Genomic DNA, 20506 nt, shown 5'->3' with positions numbered 1-20506 from the left:
AACTAGTGTTTCCTGTATTTTCAGTTGACAATGCTGATCTCCGCAGTAGTGGATGTGCCTATATGCGCGTTTTATACGGATTACGTATGAAACATATTGTATAGATTCTATTCTATAGATATATTTTTCATGTCTGTGAGGCAAGTTTACATGGAGTTTGGGTTCTTTTTCTTTTTTTTCTTTTTGGCATGCTCAAGTTCACAGAGAGAGACGGCAGGAAGCGCACCCTGTTTGCTTTTATTATTTTACAAAAGCACAACATTGTTGTTATTGTGAGTGCACACAAATAAAAGTAGACTCTTCACAGATTCAAAAGATGTATTCCTCTTATCTGTATGACCAAAAATGATGGAGTATTTTAAGTGCAAGCGATCGAACCGGAGCCTCCATGTTAGCCGTCATGCAGTAAGTGTGCTACTTTTCAGCTTTCACACTCCGCACAAACACTAACAGCCCACATTTTTCTAGGTTAACATTAAAATGAGCAGCCATGTAAAGTCACTACTAACGTGTTTCAGATGATGAGCCATATTTGAGGTTGATGAATGATAGGCGAGCGTTTGGATATCCTGCAATTACCACATAGACCAGCTGTTAACGATCTGTCCATCACAGACTGCGTGATTTCTCCACTTCCTGTGGTTTTTTTTTTTCTATGACTAAGCAACTAATAAAATTTTGGTCGACTAAGCCTCTTCTTGTCGACTATTAGGGGGCAGCCCTAGTTTTTACTGTATTGAATATTGTGGCTGGGTGGAAGTAAAGGTTAAAATCAGGCTTTCTGAAACCTTCTGTAATCCCTCAGTCATGGCCAGCTTCACAGTTGGGGATCGCTGTCTGTTTCTCAAGGCTTTTTAAATTCTCGATTCACGTATTTAACCATTAGTTACCACGACTCTGTCCCAGATTTCACACGCAGTGGCCAGAACTTGGCAACATTCTGTTTTCTCTCTCATGGTCTTTTCTTCTGCACCCCTCATTTGTTTCATTTACATTTCAAATTTCCCCTAGAACTGGGTCAGCCAAAATTTGGGCCTGTCTTTCAACATGCTACATTTATTTTCATAGGGCTACAGGCCTTCTATCAAGGTCCTACTCTCCACAACATGCAAGGGAACTTTTACTGCACTCAACACTTTTCTAAATCCAGCGAAACAAAGTCTGCCGCAGCTATCGGTGCTGTTAAAGTCAGGTATATTTCTTTTGTTACACCACAAAGTAGAAACAATCTGCAAATGTTTCCACAGAGAAAGAATGTGGGTTCTCACCCCGACCAGACACGATAGCCTGGTTGTGCTCTTGGGGCAAACTGATGACAAAGAACTTTTCCCGTAAACTTTGACTTATTCTGACTTCCCTTCTGGTCTGATTGGGTTTTGATTTAGCCTCCCTGTTTCCTAATGAGACAGCTTTATTACCGGTGCCCATTAAATTGCCATTACGAGCAGTTTCTGGATGCCGTAAATTCAGCAAGAGCTCATCATTACGCAATCAGCCGAACCCTGTGTAAAACGCTTATGTCCTGTTACTGTTGTACCTCTCCAACCCGGTCACAGCTAACTGGTAAATCAAGGGGGCACTGATTCAACCAGGAAGAAATAAAAGTTACAGCTGAGAAGTGAATTTTATGAGAAATAAAGTAGTAAATCTGAGAAATGAAGTCAAAATTGTGAGGAAAAAGTCATGGTTGACATGTTGAGAAAGTTGAATTTTATGTCAGAGTAGCAATGAAGAGAAATTAAGTTAGAATTGTGAGAAATAAAGTCACGGTTGAGATGTATAGTTGAATTCTATGAAAAATAAAGTAGCGATTATGAGAAATTAAGTCACAATTGTGAGAAACAATGTCATAGCTGAGATATAAAGTAGAATTTTTAGAGAAATAAAGTATCAATTACAAAAAAGTCACAATTGTGCGAAATAAAGTCACAATTGTGAGAAAATTAAAGTTGATAATATATTATTACAAAAATTATATAAGGTTTAACTTTACGAGAAAAACATTGCTATTGTAAGAAAGTCACAACTGTGAGAAATGAAGTCACGGTTGAGATAAATATTAAATGTTTAGAGAAATAAAGTGTCAATTACAAAAAAATAAAGTCACAGTTAAGTTGCGGTCGAGATATAAAGTTAAATGCTATGAGAATTGAAGTAGCAATCACAAGAAATTTAGTCACAATAGAGAGAAAAAAAATCACGGTTGAGATATAAAGTGGAATCTTTACAGAAATAAAGTATCTCTGAGTTATAAAATAGTTAAAAAAAATTCACTGTATGAAAAAAAAAAAATAGTAAAACAGTATACTCTTTTCTGTTCATCATCTGGTGAGCTATAGCTGTTTGTAAAAATTATTTTAAATATTTTAATATTTTACATTTTCGACCACTCAGTACACATTTGAAATTCGGTGTAAACACACAGGACATTTGCAGCTCTGATTATCCCTGTTGTGTCGTACACCAGCGATTCTTTGGCGGTCAAGAAACATGAGCCATATTGTTTTTGTGGATGATTAAGTTTTGGCACACTTAATAAAATGGAAAAACATAGGAATGAGCAGTAACCAAGACGATTCCAAGTAAACACAAATGCTGGAGACAACTGCAGGAGCAATAAACTGCTGAAGGATGATCCATGGTGAATTGTTATGGCACTTCAGAGGATGCTTATGATGCTTTGCATTGCACTCCATATGATGAAATTGCACTCGGTAAAAGGTTGCAGAGACTATTAGTCATTAGCGATATAGCTCAGCGTTAACATTGACAACTCTAACTGCTAGCGGCCATAAATCCAGCTTTATATTCTTGCCCTGAATCATTCCACTGATCTTCCATACAGTGGCTGACTTCATGTTTTGGGCCAGAGCCAACTGCTCTCTTTGTGATTTATGCACACGCATACACGTACGGTTGTAGCCCAGGACGACATACGTGCAAACATATGTGTGAAAGGGCCAAAGTGTTAGTGTGTTTTTAGCGTAGCCAAGTCCTTATGGTGCAAATAATCAGAGGGCAGGAAACGCCACACATTCTTCTGCTATAACACCTGCACATGGTAAAAAACAGGCTAAATTTTCAATCTAAATGTAAACACCATGCTATATAGTGTGTATGTTTATTATGTTGTCGATGTGTGTTCACCAGCGATGCACTGGCAAGTCAAAAAGAGGTGGAATAAGCTGTCGGACAGCAACAAACTAGTGCAGTGAAGCATTAAAAACAGCAGCATGAAAAACAAAAATGTTATTCAAATCCTGAATAAATTATACACAGAAAGTGAACAATGCGACAATATTAGAACGCTCACATTTCATTATAATCACTCAAACTGTCACTCATGAGACTGTTTGCAATCATGCTGCTTTCTAAAGGCCACAATAAATGTCTTATTTACACTCTGTCTACAACTTGTTGATTGTGAACATTCTGTTTTTGTCATGTCCTTTGAATTCAGTGTATATTGGGTGTTACACATCTACACCGCAAGCAGCACTTTGTCTTCCACATCTCAGTGAGATTGTTGTTGCATATTCAAATGCATTTTTCAAGGTAAAAAGTTTTTTTTAGAAATATCAAGAATTTACAGAGCCCTGCCAATGACATGCAGAAAAAACATAAATATATTGTGGCTACAAATTAAGAAATAAATATTGTGGCTATGAGTTAGGCCGCAATGTAACTTAAATGTTGGACTGAATTAGTACAATATGGCCATGATTTATTTTATAATAAGGAAACAATTTAAGTCATGGGAATGAATTTTCGTAGTGTCTATAATGTGCTGCAGTGATGATGCATTTTTTCACCCTGGTTCACTCAACAAAATGATAGGATTTTTCCATTGGCTTTTGGATTATGGCAGAAAATAAGCTCTATACCAAAAAAAGTTTATGATCCTTTCAAATATCTTCACAAATGAGCATAACTTTTTATGAATTTTAAAGCCTAAATAGAAGTAAAAAGTAAAAAAGCAAAAAGCCAGAAGTAAAAACTAAACATAGATAAACATAAACATAAATAAACTACTGTACACCATGGTCACATGACTTCAACATCACCACCATTAAAGGGATAGTTCACCCAAAATTGAAAATTATCCCATGATTTACTCATCCTCAAGCCATCCTAGGTGTCTTTTTTTAAACAAACACAATCTGAGATATATTTAAAAATTTCCTTTCTCCTCCAAGCTTTATAATGGTTGTGAATGGGGGGCAGCGTTTTGAAGCAAAAATAAAATACATCCATCCATAACAAAAGTAATCTATACGGCTCCAGTGGGTTAATAAAAGCCTTTTGAAACGAAGTGATGCGTGTTTGTAAGAAAAATATCCATATTTCAAACTAAATAAATTTAACTTCCGGCGGACGACCGTACGCATTCTGCGCAACTCAACGTGCGCCAAATGAGTAACCTACTGACGCGATGTATGACGTAGGATGTAGGAGCACGTAAGCTTAGACGACTCTCACAGTTCAAACAAATAGGGCTGGGCAACAAGCTCAAGCTCCTCTTCTCTTATATCAAAATCCTCTGACATTTCTCTTTAAAATTTCTCGTTTTAGACTTCTAATTCGTGACTGGAGTTCTGTTTTGCTCTATCCTCTGCGCTTCCGCGTTCGTCATTGTGTCGGGTCAGAGGTTGCTCTTCCGCCACAAATCGAGGCGTACAGCCGTCTGTCAGAAGCTAGTTATTATAGTTAATAAAGTTTTAAATACAGATATTTTTCTTACAAAAACCCATCGCTTCAGTTCAGAAGGCCTTTATTAACCCATTGGAGCTGTATGCATTAATTTTATTATGGATGGATGTATTTTTTTTGGCTTCAAAATGTGCCCCCCCATTCACAACCATTATAAAGCTTGGAGGAGCAAGGATATTTTTAAATATATCTCCGATTGTGTTCTTCTGAAAGAAGATAGTCATACACACTTAGGATGGCTTGAGGGTGAGTAAATCATGGAATAATTTTCATTTTTGGGTGAACTAACCCTTTAAGCTTGCGACAACTCTTTCAGTCAGTTTATTAAAAAATTAAAAGTTAGAGTTAGAATAGTTTGCAAAACTTATAAATACAAGCTTTAAAAAAAAAAAAAAAAAAAAAAAAAAAAAAAAAAATCACAAAGGGGTATTACTTATGTTGTAAAATAAAAGGTGAAAATATTGTGAACTTGTGTCAACCCCAGCCCTTATTTCATTGACCCTTAAGACAAGGTAGCAGAAAACCACCAACCACCAGTATCAAATGTTGTTTTTACACTTGCATTTATGCATTTTATCCAAAGCAAATTGCAGTATGTGTTTCCTGAGAACCATGGTGTTGCTAGCACCATGCTCTACCAGTACAAGACAATGATTGACCGATGTTACTGGCACACAGACTTTCTACCGTGCATCTCTAGTGATCGCTATCAAAACCTTTGAGTGGTGATCCTTCTGAAGTATAAAGGGAATCTCCAAAGAGCTCCTATGAATCGGTGGTCTGGCTCAGACAGCAGCTGACAGGAAAAAAAGAACAGCATCTGTTGAAAAGGAGCTTCGCATCATGTTTTCTTGCATGTTGCAGCCAGTCAGGAGATTAAAGTCTACACTGAAGAGCATGTAAATGGAAATATTTTGATTTCCTCAGACAACTAAACTAGCAAGCTATAATTATCAATCACCACAAATCATTTTCTGTATAACTGAGGGAAAATGTTTTCTTTAAATGATGTGAATGTCAAGGCCCAGTTAGATTCTGCAGAGTTGTTTTTTTTTAGCTCATTTTGGTACAAAATAGTTCAAAAACCATAGTAAAATGTGTTTAATGGCAGAATAATCAAATTAGGCAAAATATTAATAAACATATTACTTTGAGGAAATCACTTGAATCTGCATGCACAGATTCTGTGTGGGCCCGATGTTAAGGAAAATTTAGCGCATATGCTAACATCTTGCAATGTTAAGGAAACTTTTAGGCACATGGCATGGGGCCGTTTGGAGCAGGTCCATCAGAATGTAGGTCAGTCAGGTGGGGCCGAATTTAAACCGAGGTTAAACTCCACAACAGCGACGGAGGCTCTGGATCTAAAGTCACACTGACTTAGCCGCAGCCATCCACAGTGTTCCCAACAGAGTAAACAGACTCAAACAGATGCTAACAAAACCACTGCTGCCACACACAGTTCAGAGAGTGTCATATGCCCTCCTGTTCCAGATGTGTTTCCAATCACCACCGCTTTCTTTAATCAAATCAGGAAGTTAATGGCTTCACGGGATCATTAGAACAAACTCTTGTTGAAAGAAAACAAAAGCATAAGAGAGGAAGTCTTATTTATTGTGACGCTACACAGTTTTTTTGGGTTCCTCATGCTTGGCAAGAGGCTATGTGTAATTAAGTCTAATGGTAAAAATAGAAGGCACTTCTGGTAAACACTTTCTTTAAAAATGAACTTGACCCGTGTTATTCATCACAATAATATACACTCGGAGGAAGTCTTTAATGACTAAAGACTGTTTCTGCTTTGATGCTGCGGATATTTTCCTATCGATTCACGCTAACGCCATCTAAACCGCAAACGGCTGATGAAAAAATGAAAAGAAAGAACCCAGGATGTTTTTTGTTTTTTTTGTTTTGATAAGACAAGAAAGGATACTTTGAAGCATTTGGGAAGACTGTTTTTCAGGGTTTTAAAGGGACAATTCATTCAAAATCAAGTAATTTGCCATTATTTACTCCCCCTCTTGTTGTTCTGAACCCAACTCGAAATTACTTTCTTTTATTGAACGAAAAATGTTTTTCTGTTTGATTGTTTGTTTTTTGAAGAATCTATTGGTTATTTTTTTTCTTATGCTATTATAATGAAAGGGGACTGCAGCTTTCAAGATTCAGTAAGGATTTGATCATTGAGTCATTGAATCAGCTGATGGTCAATTTGTGACAATGTATGTTTTTGACCAGCTTTTTCCACTTTCAAATTTTAATTTCTAGCAATAAATTAATGTTGTAGTAATTACATATTTGCTTAGTTATCACCAAAGTTAGCTGTATGTTATTATAACATTATGCTGCCTTAGAAATCTGTTCGAAATCAGTTTTAGGAGGTACCTTTGTGTGCAAGCGAGGCAACAAGTCAGCTGCCTAAACTTTTGGACGCAGATCTGATCAGTTTGATTTGTGAATAAATCATCTAGACTTTCTATGAACCAATTCATTCAAAAGAAGGATTCATTCACAAACCATACATAGATATCGAGCCCCTAAGGGGTAAAAAAAAAAAAAAAAAAAAAAAATGAGATGGAAGGGAAAATGCAAAAGTATTGCATTCCCTTGAGAAATTTTGTGTTCGCTTGCAAAACATTGGCGTTCTCTCGCAAAACCATTGTGTTCTTACAATAAACTTTAAGAACGAAAATCTTACAGGTTTGAAAAGACATGAGGGTGAGTAAATGACAACTAAATTTTCATTTTTGATTATTTTTGGGTGTGAAATGCGATTTGAACCTTGAAACCATTAAGTCACATGCTCTGCGATCAGTAGAGAATCTGCAGTGGTTTGCTGTGTTTGGCGGCTGCCCAACAGGTCTTGTTTCGCCTGTGAAGTGTTGGGGAGAGGGGGAAACCCTTCAGCACGGCTCAGAGGAGGCCTGGTGCGAAGGCTGGGCTGGACTATTTGGGATCCCCTCCCATATATTGACATTGACCTCATGAGGTGATCATATCTCAAGAAAATGTTTGTCATCTCAAGCGAGAACTGTAAAAGCCTACATCTGGCAGCTAAAGCATTACATTAAAGGTTGTTTACCTTGAGAAACAGACACTACAGTAAGAGGGAAAAAAATGATATGATATGAGAGACATACTGTATAGTTTTTATAACTTGACTTAAAGGGACATTCTTAAAATGTGTTATAAAGGGGGAAAAACAGTGTGCTTGATTCAAAGGGAAAATGGGAAGGCTGTAGGTAAGTGTATGTGGAAAGTATGTGCTCTTCTCCTGGGAACTCATTATGAGAACATAGAGCCGGGTTCTGTTGCCACGGTCGTGCCAGTTATGGAGATTCCCTACTGGAACAAGAGCTGAGTGCCCACCTAGACTACTGTGTGAGAAAAACCTCCACCTTCCCGGTTAAACATATGCGTATGATAGAAAGAGAGATTCTTGCATTTCAGAACAAATCTCATTTATCTACCATAGAGAAAATGAAAAGAATCAGGACTGACAGATTCAGTAGGTATATCAGAAAAATTCAATCTGTCATCTATTGTGGCGGGAGGACCAACGACAGACACAGTGGGTGTGGAGTCAGACCACGGACAGGCTTTTATTTAACATAAAATGTCTAAATAGGGGGAATAAAGTGTCGAAAAAAGATAAAAGTGTCCAAAATAAACAGGTTAACTGGTGTCCTCGCTGTGACTGAAAGTCCTGAAGGCATGGGGTGTCAAGGGCATTCGGCCCAGGTAAGAAAGAGATCGATCCATCCATCCATCCATCCATCCATCCATCCATCCATCCATCAGTCTCTCTGTCTGTCTATATATTTGTTTGTCATCATTTGAAAGGTAGTTATTTACATTCCATTTCAGTCAGAGTAAAATAGACTGAAAATAATGAATATGACATGACAAAATATTGACTACATTCAAAAGACATTTCTGCCAAAATACAAAAACTATGAATAAACAAAGAAACACACTGGTGGTCACTTGTTTGTAATAAATCATATCATGTGAAACACACTACAGTATGCAAACAGAAAAGAAAAAAGAAAAAGTTGAAAAAGTAGCTATTTATACTGCTGTGCCATCTTTCAAACAATACACCATACACAAATATCATCAGCATTAATCTCTTTTCCATAAACATCTCTGTGATAGCCGGACAGGGTGAGGGAGACTTAGGGTTGGTAAGGGAGCAGTTCTCCGACCCTCACATGATTTAAAATCATCACGAGCCGTGGCTTGATTCATCTCTGTCTCTCTCTCGGCCAGGTTCAGGCTACAAGGCAGGCTCAGTTATTTTAGTGTACTAACAGGCATGTCACAGGGACTGGTTTAGTTTAGGGTTTGTTTGTTTAGTTTGGTTCAGTGTTGCTGTTGTTAAAGGGTTAGTTCACCCAAAAATGAAAATTATGTTATTTATTACTCACCCTCATGTTGTTCCACACCCGTAAGACCTTCGTTCATCTTCAGAACACAAATTAAGATATTTTTGATAAAATTCGATGGCTCAGTGAGGCCTGCATTGCCTGCATTGCCAGCAAGAACACTCTCTTTTTCAATGCCCAGAAAGCTACTAAAAACATATTTAAAATAGTTCATGTGACTACAGTACAGTGACTACAGTCCAACCTTAATATTATAAAGCGACGAATACTTTTTGTCCACCAAAAAAACAAAATAGCGACTTTATTCAACAATATCTAGTGATGGGCGATTTCAAAACACTACTTCATGAAGCTTCGGAGCTTTACGAATCTTTTGTTTCGAACCAGTGGTTCGAAGCGCGTATCAAACTGCCAAAGTCACGTGAACTATTGAAGTTTCAAAACACTTATGTCGTAACGAAGCCTCGTTTACTGAAATCATGTGATTGTGGCGCTCTGAACCACTGATTCAAAACAAATGATTCGTAAAGCTTCAAAGCTTCATGAAGCAGTGTTTTGAAATCGCCCATCACTAGATATTGTTGTGTCCATATAATGAAAGTTGATGGGTTCCAAAACAACAGACATTCTTCAAAATATCTTCTTTTGTGTTTTACAGAAGAAAGAAAGAAAGTCCAACAGGTTTGGAATGACATGAGGGTGAGTAAATGCCAAAATAATTTTTATTTTTGGGTGAACTATCCCTTTAAGTGTCACTAATATAGATATCCCGCACCACCCAGACACATTACATAAGGCTCTTTACTCAAAATCACACATTTTACAAGAAAAGCTTTTACATGGACACTTAAAATCAATTTTAACAGCACATCTATCTGTTAACCACAAAGATGGTGATTTGAGAGCAGAACTGGCTTTCAGGGACACTAGGGAGTTACAAAGATTGCCATTGATGTTAACTGCCTACTAGTGCACTCTGTAACTCTGTCATCAGAAATGGAGTGATAAACATTCTCATGCTCTCTTCCTGCTAATTTCACCTTCCTCCGTTCTCTCATAAAATTTATCTGGGCTGATCTGCTGCTCTGGTGGAGTCCAGATGGTTGTGGGACCCCAGGCTCAGCCACTGTGATGGGGTTATGGAGGAAAAGCTCCCTCAGGTCTAGGAAAGGACGGCAGGCGCTGAGAGGCCTCTAGCCTAGAGGCACACGTGTGAGGGGCCCAATCACAGGGCCAAACTCCACTCAGCTCACAGGGGGACACTAAATGGATAGGGTGTGTGTTTTAACAGGAATTTTAGATGGGAACCAAAAGTTCTGGCGCTTCATACCCATGATCAAACAATGAAATAAGATGTGCTGAAAAATTAAATATGATAAGCAGTTTGTAATGAATCACAACAACACTCTCAGAAAAAAGGTACAGCGCTTTCACTGGGGCAGTACCCTAAGGTACAAAAGTGAAAAGGTACATCTTTGTACCTTACTTACCCCTAAATGGTACATATTAGTACCTTAAAGTCACATATTAGTACCTTTTCACTTTTGTACCCTAGGGTACTGCCCCAGTGACAAGCGCCGTACCTTTTTTTCTGATAGTGAATGCACAACTAATTTACACAATTCAATAATGTAAATGTGTTACAAAATAGCATGTTCACATACTGTGGACAAAAGACCACTGATTAAAGTAGTCCTACTGTAGTTTTTTTATTACCAAAAAAAAAATAAAAAATTACAAATAATATTATTATAAATGTTAAACAAACAAACACTACTTTTCAGAAGTTTAGGGGGTGTAAGACTTTTTAATGTTTGTAAAAGAAGTCTCATCGAGGCTGCAATTATGTAAAAAGTAAAACAGTAAAAACAGTAATATTGTGAAATATTATTACAATTTAAAAGAAATGGTTTCTAATTTAATATAATTTAAAATGTAATTTATTCCTGTGATGGCAAAGCTGAATTTCAGCAGCCACTACTTCAGTCTTCAGTGTCACATGATCCTTCAGAAATCAATATGCTTATTTGATGCTTAAAAACATTTCTTAATATTAGTAATGTTGAAAACAGTTGGGCTGCCAAACATTTTTGTGGAAACAGTATTAAATCTTTTTCCAGGATTCTTTGATGAATAGAATGTTCAAAAGAACCGCACTTATTTGAAATAGAATTCTTTTGTAATATTATAAATGTGTTACCGCACTTTTGATTAATTTAATGCATCTTTTCTGAAAAAAAAAAAAAAGATGTTTTGCTTTTCTGTTTTGTTTTGTTTTACATTTTCCTAAATTTCCAGGGTTACGTAACAAAATCCCCAGATTTTCTATGTGGTCTAACTGGATCACACTTTATACCTGCCTAGCATTTATTTTACATTCAGTCTGTCATGTCAATCTATAAAGTTGAATGTACTCAGCTGCCTCACAACCTTGATTTTCACGGACAGAGCAAAATAGGATCATAAGCATGCAAATGTGCTGGACAGAACACAGAGTGTGTTAAGAGGGAAGGTGTAAACCCAGATTTACGCTGTGGCACTGACCCAACTTCTCCATGTGTTTTCATGCGCTTGGCTGGGAGTGATGGCGCTGAAATCTCAGGCCTCTAGTATTCCTATCAATGATCCCCCAGATGCTCAAAGCAGCCAACAAGTGCGGCCCAGCAGAAGAGATGCCTTATCTCACCATGATATGTCATGTTCCCTCAAGAGAAGATGTGGATCTGCATAGACAAATGCATGTTTAATGTGTGGAAATGTGCTGTATTTGTGCTTAAAAAATAGAGAATGGCTCTAGCAACTCCAAAGTCATGGGTTTGATTCCCATGGAATGCATGAGCCGATAAAATGCATACCTTGTAAAGTCAAAGCAAGCGGCTTTGATTAAAGGCTGGAATACACTACACAACTTTTAAATTCTGAACAAAATCTGAACATTAGACACTTGCCAACTTTGTCAACCATTACAGAGAAAACTGGGCATCATAAGCCCGGAACACACCAAGCCGACGCTGATGAACTAGTGGCGACGAAAGCAGACTGCGGTGTTGGCTCACGTCGGCAGCGTCTGGGTCCAAAGTTGCCCTGACACACCAAACGGACACTCGACACCCGACGGCCAAGTAGCACGTCCGTTCTGTGCCTGCGTAAGAAGAAATGCCTTTCTGTACCTGCAGGTGGCAGTAGCTGAACAGCCAATCAGAATGATCAGATGGCCTGACTGATCGACGAGCTCCGTTGAATCAGCCATAAAAAAACCAACAAGGACCAACTTCAGCCGACGGTGCGGAACACACTGAGGAAACTTAGTCGGCCGACGAACAAAAACTGCCCGACAGCCGACCGTCGGCTTGGTGTGTTCTGGGCTATACACTAAACAACTGAAGATCACACACTACCAGATGTTCAAGTCGTTCCGAACACAACAAATCATGCAAAAACATGAAAAATTTTAACAACCAAACAATCTAAATCTACAAAAAAAAAAAAAAAAAAAAAAAAATTCTGTGAAATCTCTAAACTCCAACTGCCTGAAATCTGCAGACTGGCTCTGACTTTCGACAACTGTCACTGACTCTTTCAGACTGTAAATTGGGGCACAAAGCTGGGCAAAAGTCATGTAGTGTACACGGGGGAAAAAAAATGGTGTAAATGGTATAATTTCTGTTTTATTTACAACTTTGAATATAATTTTTACAGTGTATTCCAGCCTTAAAATGCCTCCTAAATGTATGTATGAGTATTTTCTATTTTATTACTTGGACCCTGTTGCCTCATGGGGGCGGCCATTTTGAAATCACATGACCAAATGGAAACTTGCTTTATCACGGTAACATAATCCAAATCACACGGAGAAAACAAGAGCACCCCCCTGCAAACCACATGAACGCCAACAACGACTCATAAAACCTAACTGAAAAGCAAGAGTTTAAACACACAATGCATTGAGTAGATAATGAACAACAGCTGGAACTAATGAAGGTGACCATGGTGATTAATATGACAACACAGAGAAATGAAAACCAAACAGAAAAGTAACACAGACACAATGGAAACTCAGAATGCATTTCAACATAAAAGTCCTTTAAAAAGACAAAACAAAAGACCCAGATCGTGACAGGTTGACTGTGAATTGCGCATTTCTACAATGCCATCGCTAACCAAAAATACTTTTTTGCTTGATGCTACCTCCACACCACTAGGTGTCACTAGATGCCAGGCAAAAATTACAGTCAGCGCAACAAACTAAACTGCTAAGTGCAACTTTAACATATTAAGTGTCACAAAAAACATTGTCTACACAATGTTTAGGTTATTTCTAGTAATAATGAAAAAAATGACATTTTCAATGTGGTTTCAGACTTTTTGGCACCAGTGTATATGTGTGCATGCTCCCCAAAAAACACTGGAAGGAAAAGATCACCACAGTGTGTGTTTCTTCTTCTGGTCATGAGAAACTAGGTCATCTGTGAGCCAGGTTACAGCCATGCTACAGAGAAGAGAGGCTACAACAGCAGCTCTTTCCCACAGCCAGACCAATCCATTCCAAACAAACAACCAACTCGCACAAAAACACCAAAAACAGAGACAAATGAAGTAAACAAAGTGCAAATGAATGATTAAAAAGAGCGGGAAGGGATTGAAGCTATCATTTAGACAGCTTGTCATCATCATCATCATCGTCTTGATCTCTCTCACTGTATCTCTCGTTCTCTTTCAGTTTCTCTCTGTCCCAGATGGGAATTTGGCATTTGGCGTCTTAATCAACCGGGTTGTTTGTGTCAATGTGGGTTCAAACCTATAACCAGGGCACAAGCACTGATTGCAAGTAAACACATTGAAACCAGGTCCCACTAGGACAATGCAACTTCATTTCAACTGTGTGTTTTATATTGAAACAAATTTAGCTGTAAATATAAGGATGCACAACCTTTAGGGAAGCATGCAGGCTCAGTTTGAGATAATTATGGCATCCTGTTACCCAAAGGTGTGCTGAGTCTTACTGAGAGTCCATAAAAGCATAGCAGCAGCATGAATCATCTGGGTGTGGAAACTAGAAAATAAAATGTGCAAGTCTAAAAAGGAATAGCCATGTTGTTACTGCCTATTTCACTCAAAAAACACCTGAAGCACTTACTCAGAGCCATGATACATTGTGAAAAATACTTCTTTAGGAACTGTCCAGCATAACTGTTGTACCAGTTGGCCCTTCTAATGCACAAAATGTATTTCCATTTTGGGCTAGCTGAAATATTATGCTATGGGGAGTAATGTGTAGCTTTGTTTTTGTGTTAGAGAAAGCCGCTGTCATTGTGGACAGGCTGTAAATCGTACAGACTGCCAGTAAGTCTCAACATGCGGATTTAGTGTTTAGGTGTCTGTCGTCAGTCCCTGGCCCTGTAAATCCAACTGCTTTGACAATAAACAAGCAGTCCCAGTAAAGAAATCACTTTAAGCTCTCTCAAAACACACATGAACACTGAATTCATCTAGCTTTTTACTCCACATATACACACAAACAAAACACAATATACTGACATACACTACCATTTAAAGGTTTGGGGTCAGTAAGATTTTTTTGTTTTTGAAACAAAGTAAATTAATAATTTTATTCAGCAAGGATGCACATGTATAATGTTACAAAAGATATCTATTTCAAATAAATTCTGTTCTTTTAAACTTTCTGATCATAAAAGAATCCTAAAAAAAGGTTTCCACAAAAATATTAATCAGCACAACTGTTTTCAACATTGATAATAACAAGAAATGTTTCTTGAGCAGCAAATCAGCATATTAGAATGATTTCTGAAGGATCATGTGACACTGAAGACTGAGTAGAGTAATGATGCTGAAAATTCAGCTTTGCAATTACAGGAATAAATTACATTTTAAAATATATTAAAATAGAAAACACTTAATTTAAATTGTAATAATATTTTACAATATTACAATAAATATCAAATATATGTGATGCATGAGCATTCAAAAAGATTTAAAAAATCTTACTGACCCCAAACTTTTTTAACTTGTATTGCATATAATATACACAAATAATACAAAGACAAAATTAATTTGGTGATTTATTTGTTCATTACCAATAAAATTGACTGATTTATAGCTGATCCACTGGATTTAAAATACTATATACATTTATACAACAGTTCTTTCTGGTTCTCGAATCTGATTGGCTGAGAGCTGTGTGATATTCTAGTGATAACAGCTCTCCTACCTTTTCACCGTTTATATCACTTGAAGCGACTGTCATGGCGGCCGACCAAATCCACCGTATTTTTTACAAACACTACACTTGTACCACGAACTGTAGTTTTAAGAGTTTTTTAGGCGAGAATGTAGTTGTTTAGACATGAAATATGTACTCATATTTAATCAGAGCGCCTATTTTACTAGTTTGGACGCATTTGCAGATGCGAGCTCCAGGCCGTCAGCGGCTGTTCAGTGCTTCAGGGATTTGCCGCTGGCTCTTATAGTGGTTAAACATGAGATATAATTAATTTTGGGTACATAAAATGGGCAATCTTTGTTCTTATTAATCTATTACTTGCTCCTAAGCAAATCGAATTGGGCTATGTTAAATTTAATAATTTAATATTATGGCTATATTTAACTTACATCCTGTAGAGCGCTGATTTTGTATGTTTGACTGAATTGTGTTTTTATTTCCTATCGTCATTTATAATGGCTATTGTTGTTAATTTAAATATTACCTACGGCTGAATCACAGTCGTGCTAATATACAGCCATGTCGCACGGCTAATCGTGTGATATTGCTCATATATATACTATATAATATAAAATACAAAAAAAAAAAAAAAAGATGAAACATATGGGTCCTTGAGGAATATTTGTTCCCCATGAAAAATGGACTCGCATGTGTAATTTTAAGTCTTTAATTCAAATGATGTAGTAGGGCTGTTATTTTGAATACTAAAGATTTAACCTAAAGTTGCTGGGCGAATATACATCCCATCAATCCCATAATAACACAACAGACAATTAGCCACAGACCCTTTATGTATTAAAAGTTCTGTGATTTTTTTACTATAGTGATATAAAGTTACAGCTGTTCAAAGCGAGGAATAAAAATAATAACGGGCCAGAGCAGCTTACACTAAATTCCCAACAATGCATTCAGTAAATACATTACATCATACTGCTCTAATGTAATGTTCTGCTTTTGTGTATTTGTATACACATTTGTATACACACAGACGCCCCGCCACCCACATGCACAAACAAACTTTTAAAAAGGGAAGCTGATACCCTCAAGTATACCACACAAATACGCTTCAGGTGCCCAGATGTAACCAAACAAAACAAGCACTGAAATGCACCATCACACGCACCGTTCATTGACCCCAATAATTGCCATTCACAAACGCGTTGCTCCTGGTTGCCCTGGCTAATTTATTCTCTCCATGCATGTGAGGTGAAAGGTCAGGCATGTTAACAGGCTGCTAAGAGCTTCCTCTGCCTGGAGATGAGGTTGCAGGCCAATGGGGAGGTCTAAAGGGAACTGAAAACTCTCTCCGAGAGGTCACCCGCATTTCACAGCCCACTGCGAGAGGGCAGCACCCACATGCTTTAACGTCCAATAAAAAGGCTTGGCAGGATGTTGCAGATCGTAAACTGAATTTCAACAACCCCCCTGACACCTCTCCCTCTGAGGAAAAGAAGACATTTTGATGCTTTATTGCTAATTAATAGTGCTGAGTCGAAAATGTTTGGTGTCCAGCTTTAAAATTTATTGTGTTGTAGTAATTTAACTCCTTGTGGTGTGGTTTGGATGTATAGATATTTAGTATTATGGTATAGTGTTAGTGGTTTGTAGTGGCAGTTACAATATGAATGTGGTATATTGTGAATAAAATAAAGAGTCCCAACACAAACTTCAGTTAACACATAACCATATACAAGCATTTACAATTTTAATTTTAAATCCACTAATTTTATTACTGTTCTATACTTAAAATTCAGATGTAGCTATAAATTAAGCTATAAATGTAGCTGATGTAGCTATAAATTGGGGCGACATATTCTAATAATATATTCACAATTATTTTGCTGACAACAATATTAATATCACAATGATTTTATTGCCGTTTTTAGACTAATTCCACCATCTTTCCTTGCTTTGAGACGTGCAAGTATGATAATGTTTTGTTAATAAATTAATAAATCAATAAATATTATTCAAAGTTTGGATTTGATTCATTTTCATAAATCTGTTGAAACCATCAATTTTAGTAAATCAATTCAAAATTATGATTCAGCAATTAATTTGTATCGTCATTCAAAAATGTTCAAGGAGGTCTCTGAGTGACATTTTCTTAAATTAGAATGTTTCAATAAAAACATACAAGTCAATTTCAAATAAAATAAGTCACTTATGCTTACCAAGGCTACATTTATTTGATTAAAAATACAGTAAAAACACAAAAATTGTGAAATATTATTACAATTTAAAATAACTGTTTTCTATTTTAATATATTTTAAAATCTAATTTATTTCTGTGATGGCAAAGCTGAATTTTCAGCATCATTATTCCAGTCTTCAGTGTCACATGATCCTTCTGAAATCATTCTAATATGCTGATTTGGTGCTCAAGAAACATTTATTATTATTATCAATGTTGAAAACAGTTGCGCTGCTTAATTTTTTTGTAGAAACCTTTTTGTAGAAATATTTTGTAACATTATACATATTTACTGTCACATTTGAGCAATTTAATGCATCCTTGCTGAATAAAACTATGAATTTCTTAAAAAAAAAAAAAAAATAAAAAAAATAAATAAATAAATAAAAACGTACTGACCCCAAACATATGAACAGTAGTGTATATAGGCAAGTATTGCTGTTAATTACTATGTATCGTGTTGCTGGTAGATGTATTATATAATGTAACCTAAACAATTGTTTATAGGATATATTATAATAGCACTTGTTTTTTTATGTTTGATAGTTGTTTGTACAATCGAATCATGTACATTCATTGTATAGTGTCACGTGTGGTAATGTGGTACCTCTGAGGATGTAGTTCTGGTAGTTTTGGTCAGCCTCAGCTCCCACTTTAATCAGACATGTGAGTCCCTCAGCCATCACAAACTCATGCACCAGATCTTTATCATCCTGCAGGAGAAACACAAGCATCAGAAACTCAATCCAGACAGTTGCACCCGTATATACGACAAACCCAGAAGAAACATAGTATGTAACGCATACAAAACACAGGGTGTGGAGGGGGGAAAAATATTGAAATTAATTAAACATCTTAAAGAAATCAAGAAAGTGACACTCCATCATTTGAACAAAAATGTTTTGTTTTGCCGCAACACACTCTCAGGGGGACCAATGAGAATTTCAGAAAGGTTCAGTTGTGCTTTCAGAAATGCACTTGATTTCAAACTGACATGGCCCAAACCGAAGCTTACGCATTCCTATCTGTCAAACGCTCTGTCAGCGTTTTCTCTACGCTCCCTAAAGGTTCCCACTCCTACACCAACACATGTTGCATTGTTCTGCAAACTCTCTGTCCACCAGGTGCTGGGAATTTCTTAAAATAACCAAAAAGTAGCTCAACATGCTTTACGAACGATTAGAAGTTCAAATAGGAAAAAGAACAGACACATATTAACCTAAGAAACATGTTAATCTATTAAAATTAAATTTTAAAAACATAATTTATTATGTAATTTTAATATTTCTTCATTATTATGTATAATGTATAAGATATTTAAAGTATAATATAAATTATAATGTATAATATAAAGCATTAATCTATTAAATACACTTTCTGCGATATTCATATTATTTAGAATTTTATATATTTTCAAAACGATAATAAAAGGTATTATTTTATATTTACAACCCGAATTCCGGAAATGTTGGGATGTTTTTTAAATTTGAATAAAATAAAAACTAAAGGACTTTCAAATCACATGAGCCAATATTTTATTCACAATAGAACCCAGATAACGTAACAAATGTTTAAACGGAGAAATTTTACACTTTTATCCACTAAATTCAAACCAAATTTGATGCCTGCTACAGGTCTCAAAAAAGTTGGCACAGGGGCAACAGAAATCTCTGTGCGTAAGGGTCAAGGCCGAAGACCTTTATTGGATGCCCGTGGTCTTCGGGTCCTCAGACTACACTGCATCACTCATCGGCATGATTGTGTCAATGACATTACTAAATGGGCCCAGGAATACTTCCAGAAACCACTGTCGGTAAACACAATCCGCCGTGCCATCTGCAGATGCCAACTAAAGCTCTACCATGCAAAAAGGAAGCCATATGTGAACATGGTCCAGAAGCGCTGTTGTGTCCTGTGGGCCAAGGCTCATTTAAAATGGACTGTTTCAAAGTGGAAAATTGTTGTTGGTATTGATGGTCAGACGAGTCCAAATTTGACATTCTTGATGGAAATCACGGATACCGTGTCCTCCAGGCTAAAGAGGAGGGAGACTTTCCAGCGTGTTATCAGCGTTCAGTTTAAAAGCCAGCATCTCTGATGGTATGGGGGTGCATAAGTGCATACGGTATGGGCAGCTTGAATGTTTTAGAAGGCACTATGAATACTGAAAGGTATATAAAGGTTTTAGAGCAACATATGCTCCCCTCCAGACGACGTCTATTTCAGGGAAGGCCTTGTGTATTTCAGCAGGACAATGCAAAACCACATACTGCAGCTATTACAACAGCATGGCTTCGTCATAGAAGAGTCCAGGTGCTGAATTGGCCTGCCTGCAGTCCAGATCTTTCACCTATAGAGAACATTTGCTGCATCATTAAATGAAAAATACGTCAAAGACGACCACGAACTCTTCAGCAGCTGGAAACCTATATCAGGCAAGAATGGGACCAAATTCCAACACTAAAACTCCAGAAACTCATTACCTCGATGCCCAGATGTCTTCAAACTGTTTTGAAAAGAAGAGGAGATGCTACACCATGGTAAACATACCCCCGTCCCAACTATTTTGAGACCTGAAGCAGGCATCAAATTTGAAATGAGCTCATTTTGTGCATAAAATAGTACAATATCTCAGTTTAAACTTTTGTTATGTTATCTATGTTCTATTGTGAATAAAATATTGGCTCATGTGATTTGAAAGTATTTTAGTTTTCATTTTATTCAAATTTAAAAAACGTCCCAATATTTCCGGAATTCGGGTTGTAGTTCATATAATTATTTTATAAAATCTAGTTTATTATCTTATTTTAAAGCTAGCTGCCAAGATATTTAAAGGCAGTTATGTAGAGTGTTGTTTTATAGAGCTGTCCCAGATCTCCCTCAGTGAGCATTTACAGTTTTAAATCCTTTTCACTTCCTACCCATGGAAACCCTTTGTGTTTGGGCTTGAGTAAATTTGGGTTGCTAAGTGCT

General features: G+C 36.8%; 1 protein-coding gene across 1 annotated transcript in view; it reads right to left on the bottom strand.

Annotated features, from left to right (window-relative positions):
• fhod3b (formin homology 2 domain containing 3b) overlaps nt 1–20506 on the bottom strand; it is a 202532-nt gene that overhangs the window by 61363 nt on the left and 120663 nt on the right. The window contains 1 exon segment of the mRNA XM_051866566.1: nt 18141–18246. Coding sequence (XP_051722526.1) covers nt 18141–18246 — 106 coding nt within the window.

The sequence above is a fragment of the Ctenopharyngodon idella genome, chromosome 16 (assembly GCF_019924925.1).
Source record: "Ctenopharyngodon idella isolate HZGC_01 chromosome 16, HZGC01, whole genome shotgun sequence".
In the NCBI taxonomy this organism is placed as follows: domain Eukaryota; kingdom Metazoa; phylum Chordata; class Actinopteri; order Cypriniformes; family Xenocyprididae; genus Ctenopharyngodon; species Ctenopharyngodon idella.
The sequence above is the reverse complement of the archived record's forward strand: the minus strand, read 5'-3'. Positions and strand labels throughout refer to the sequence as shown.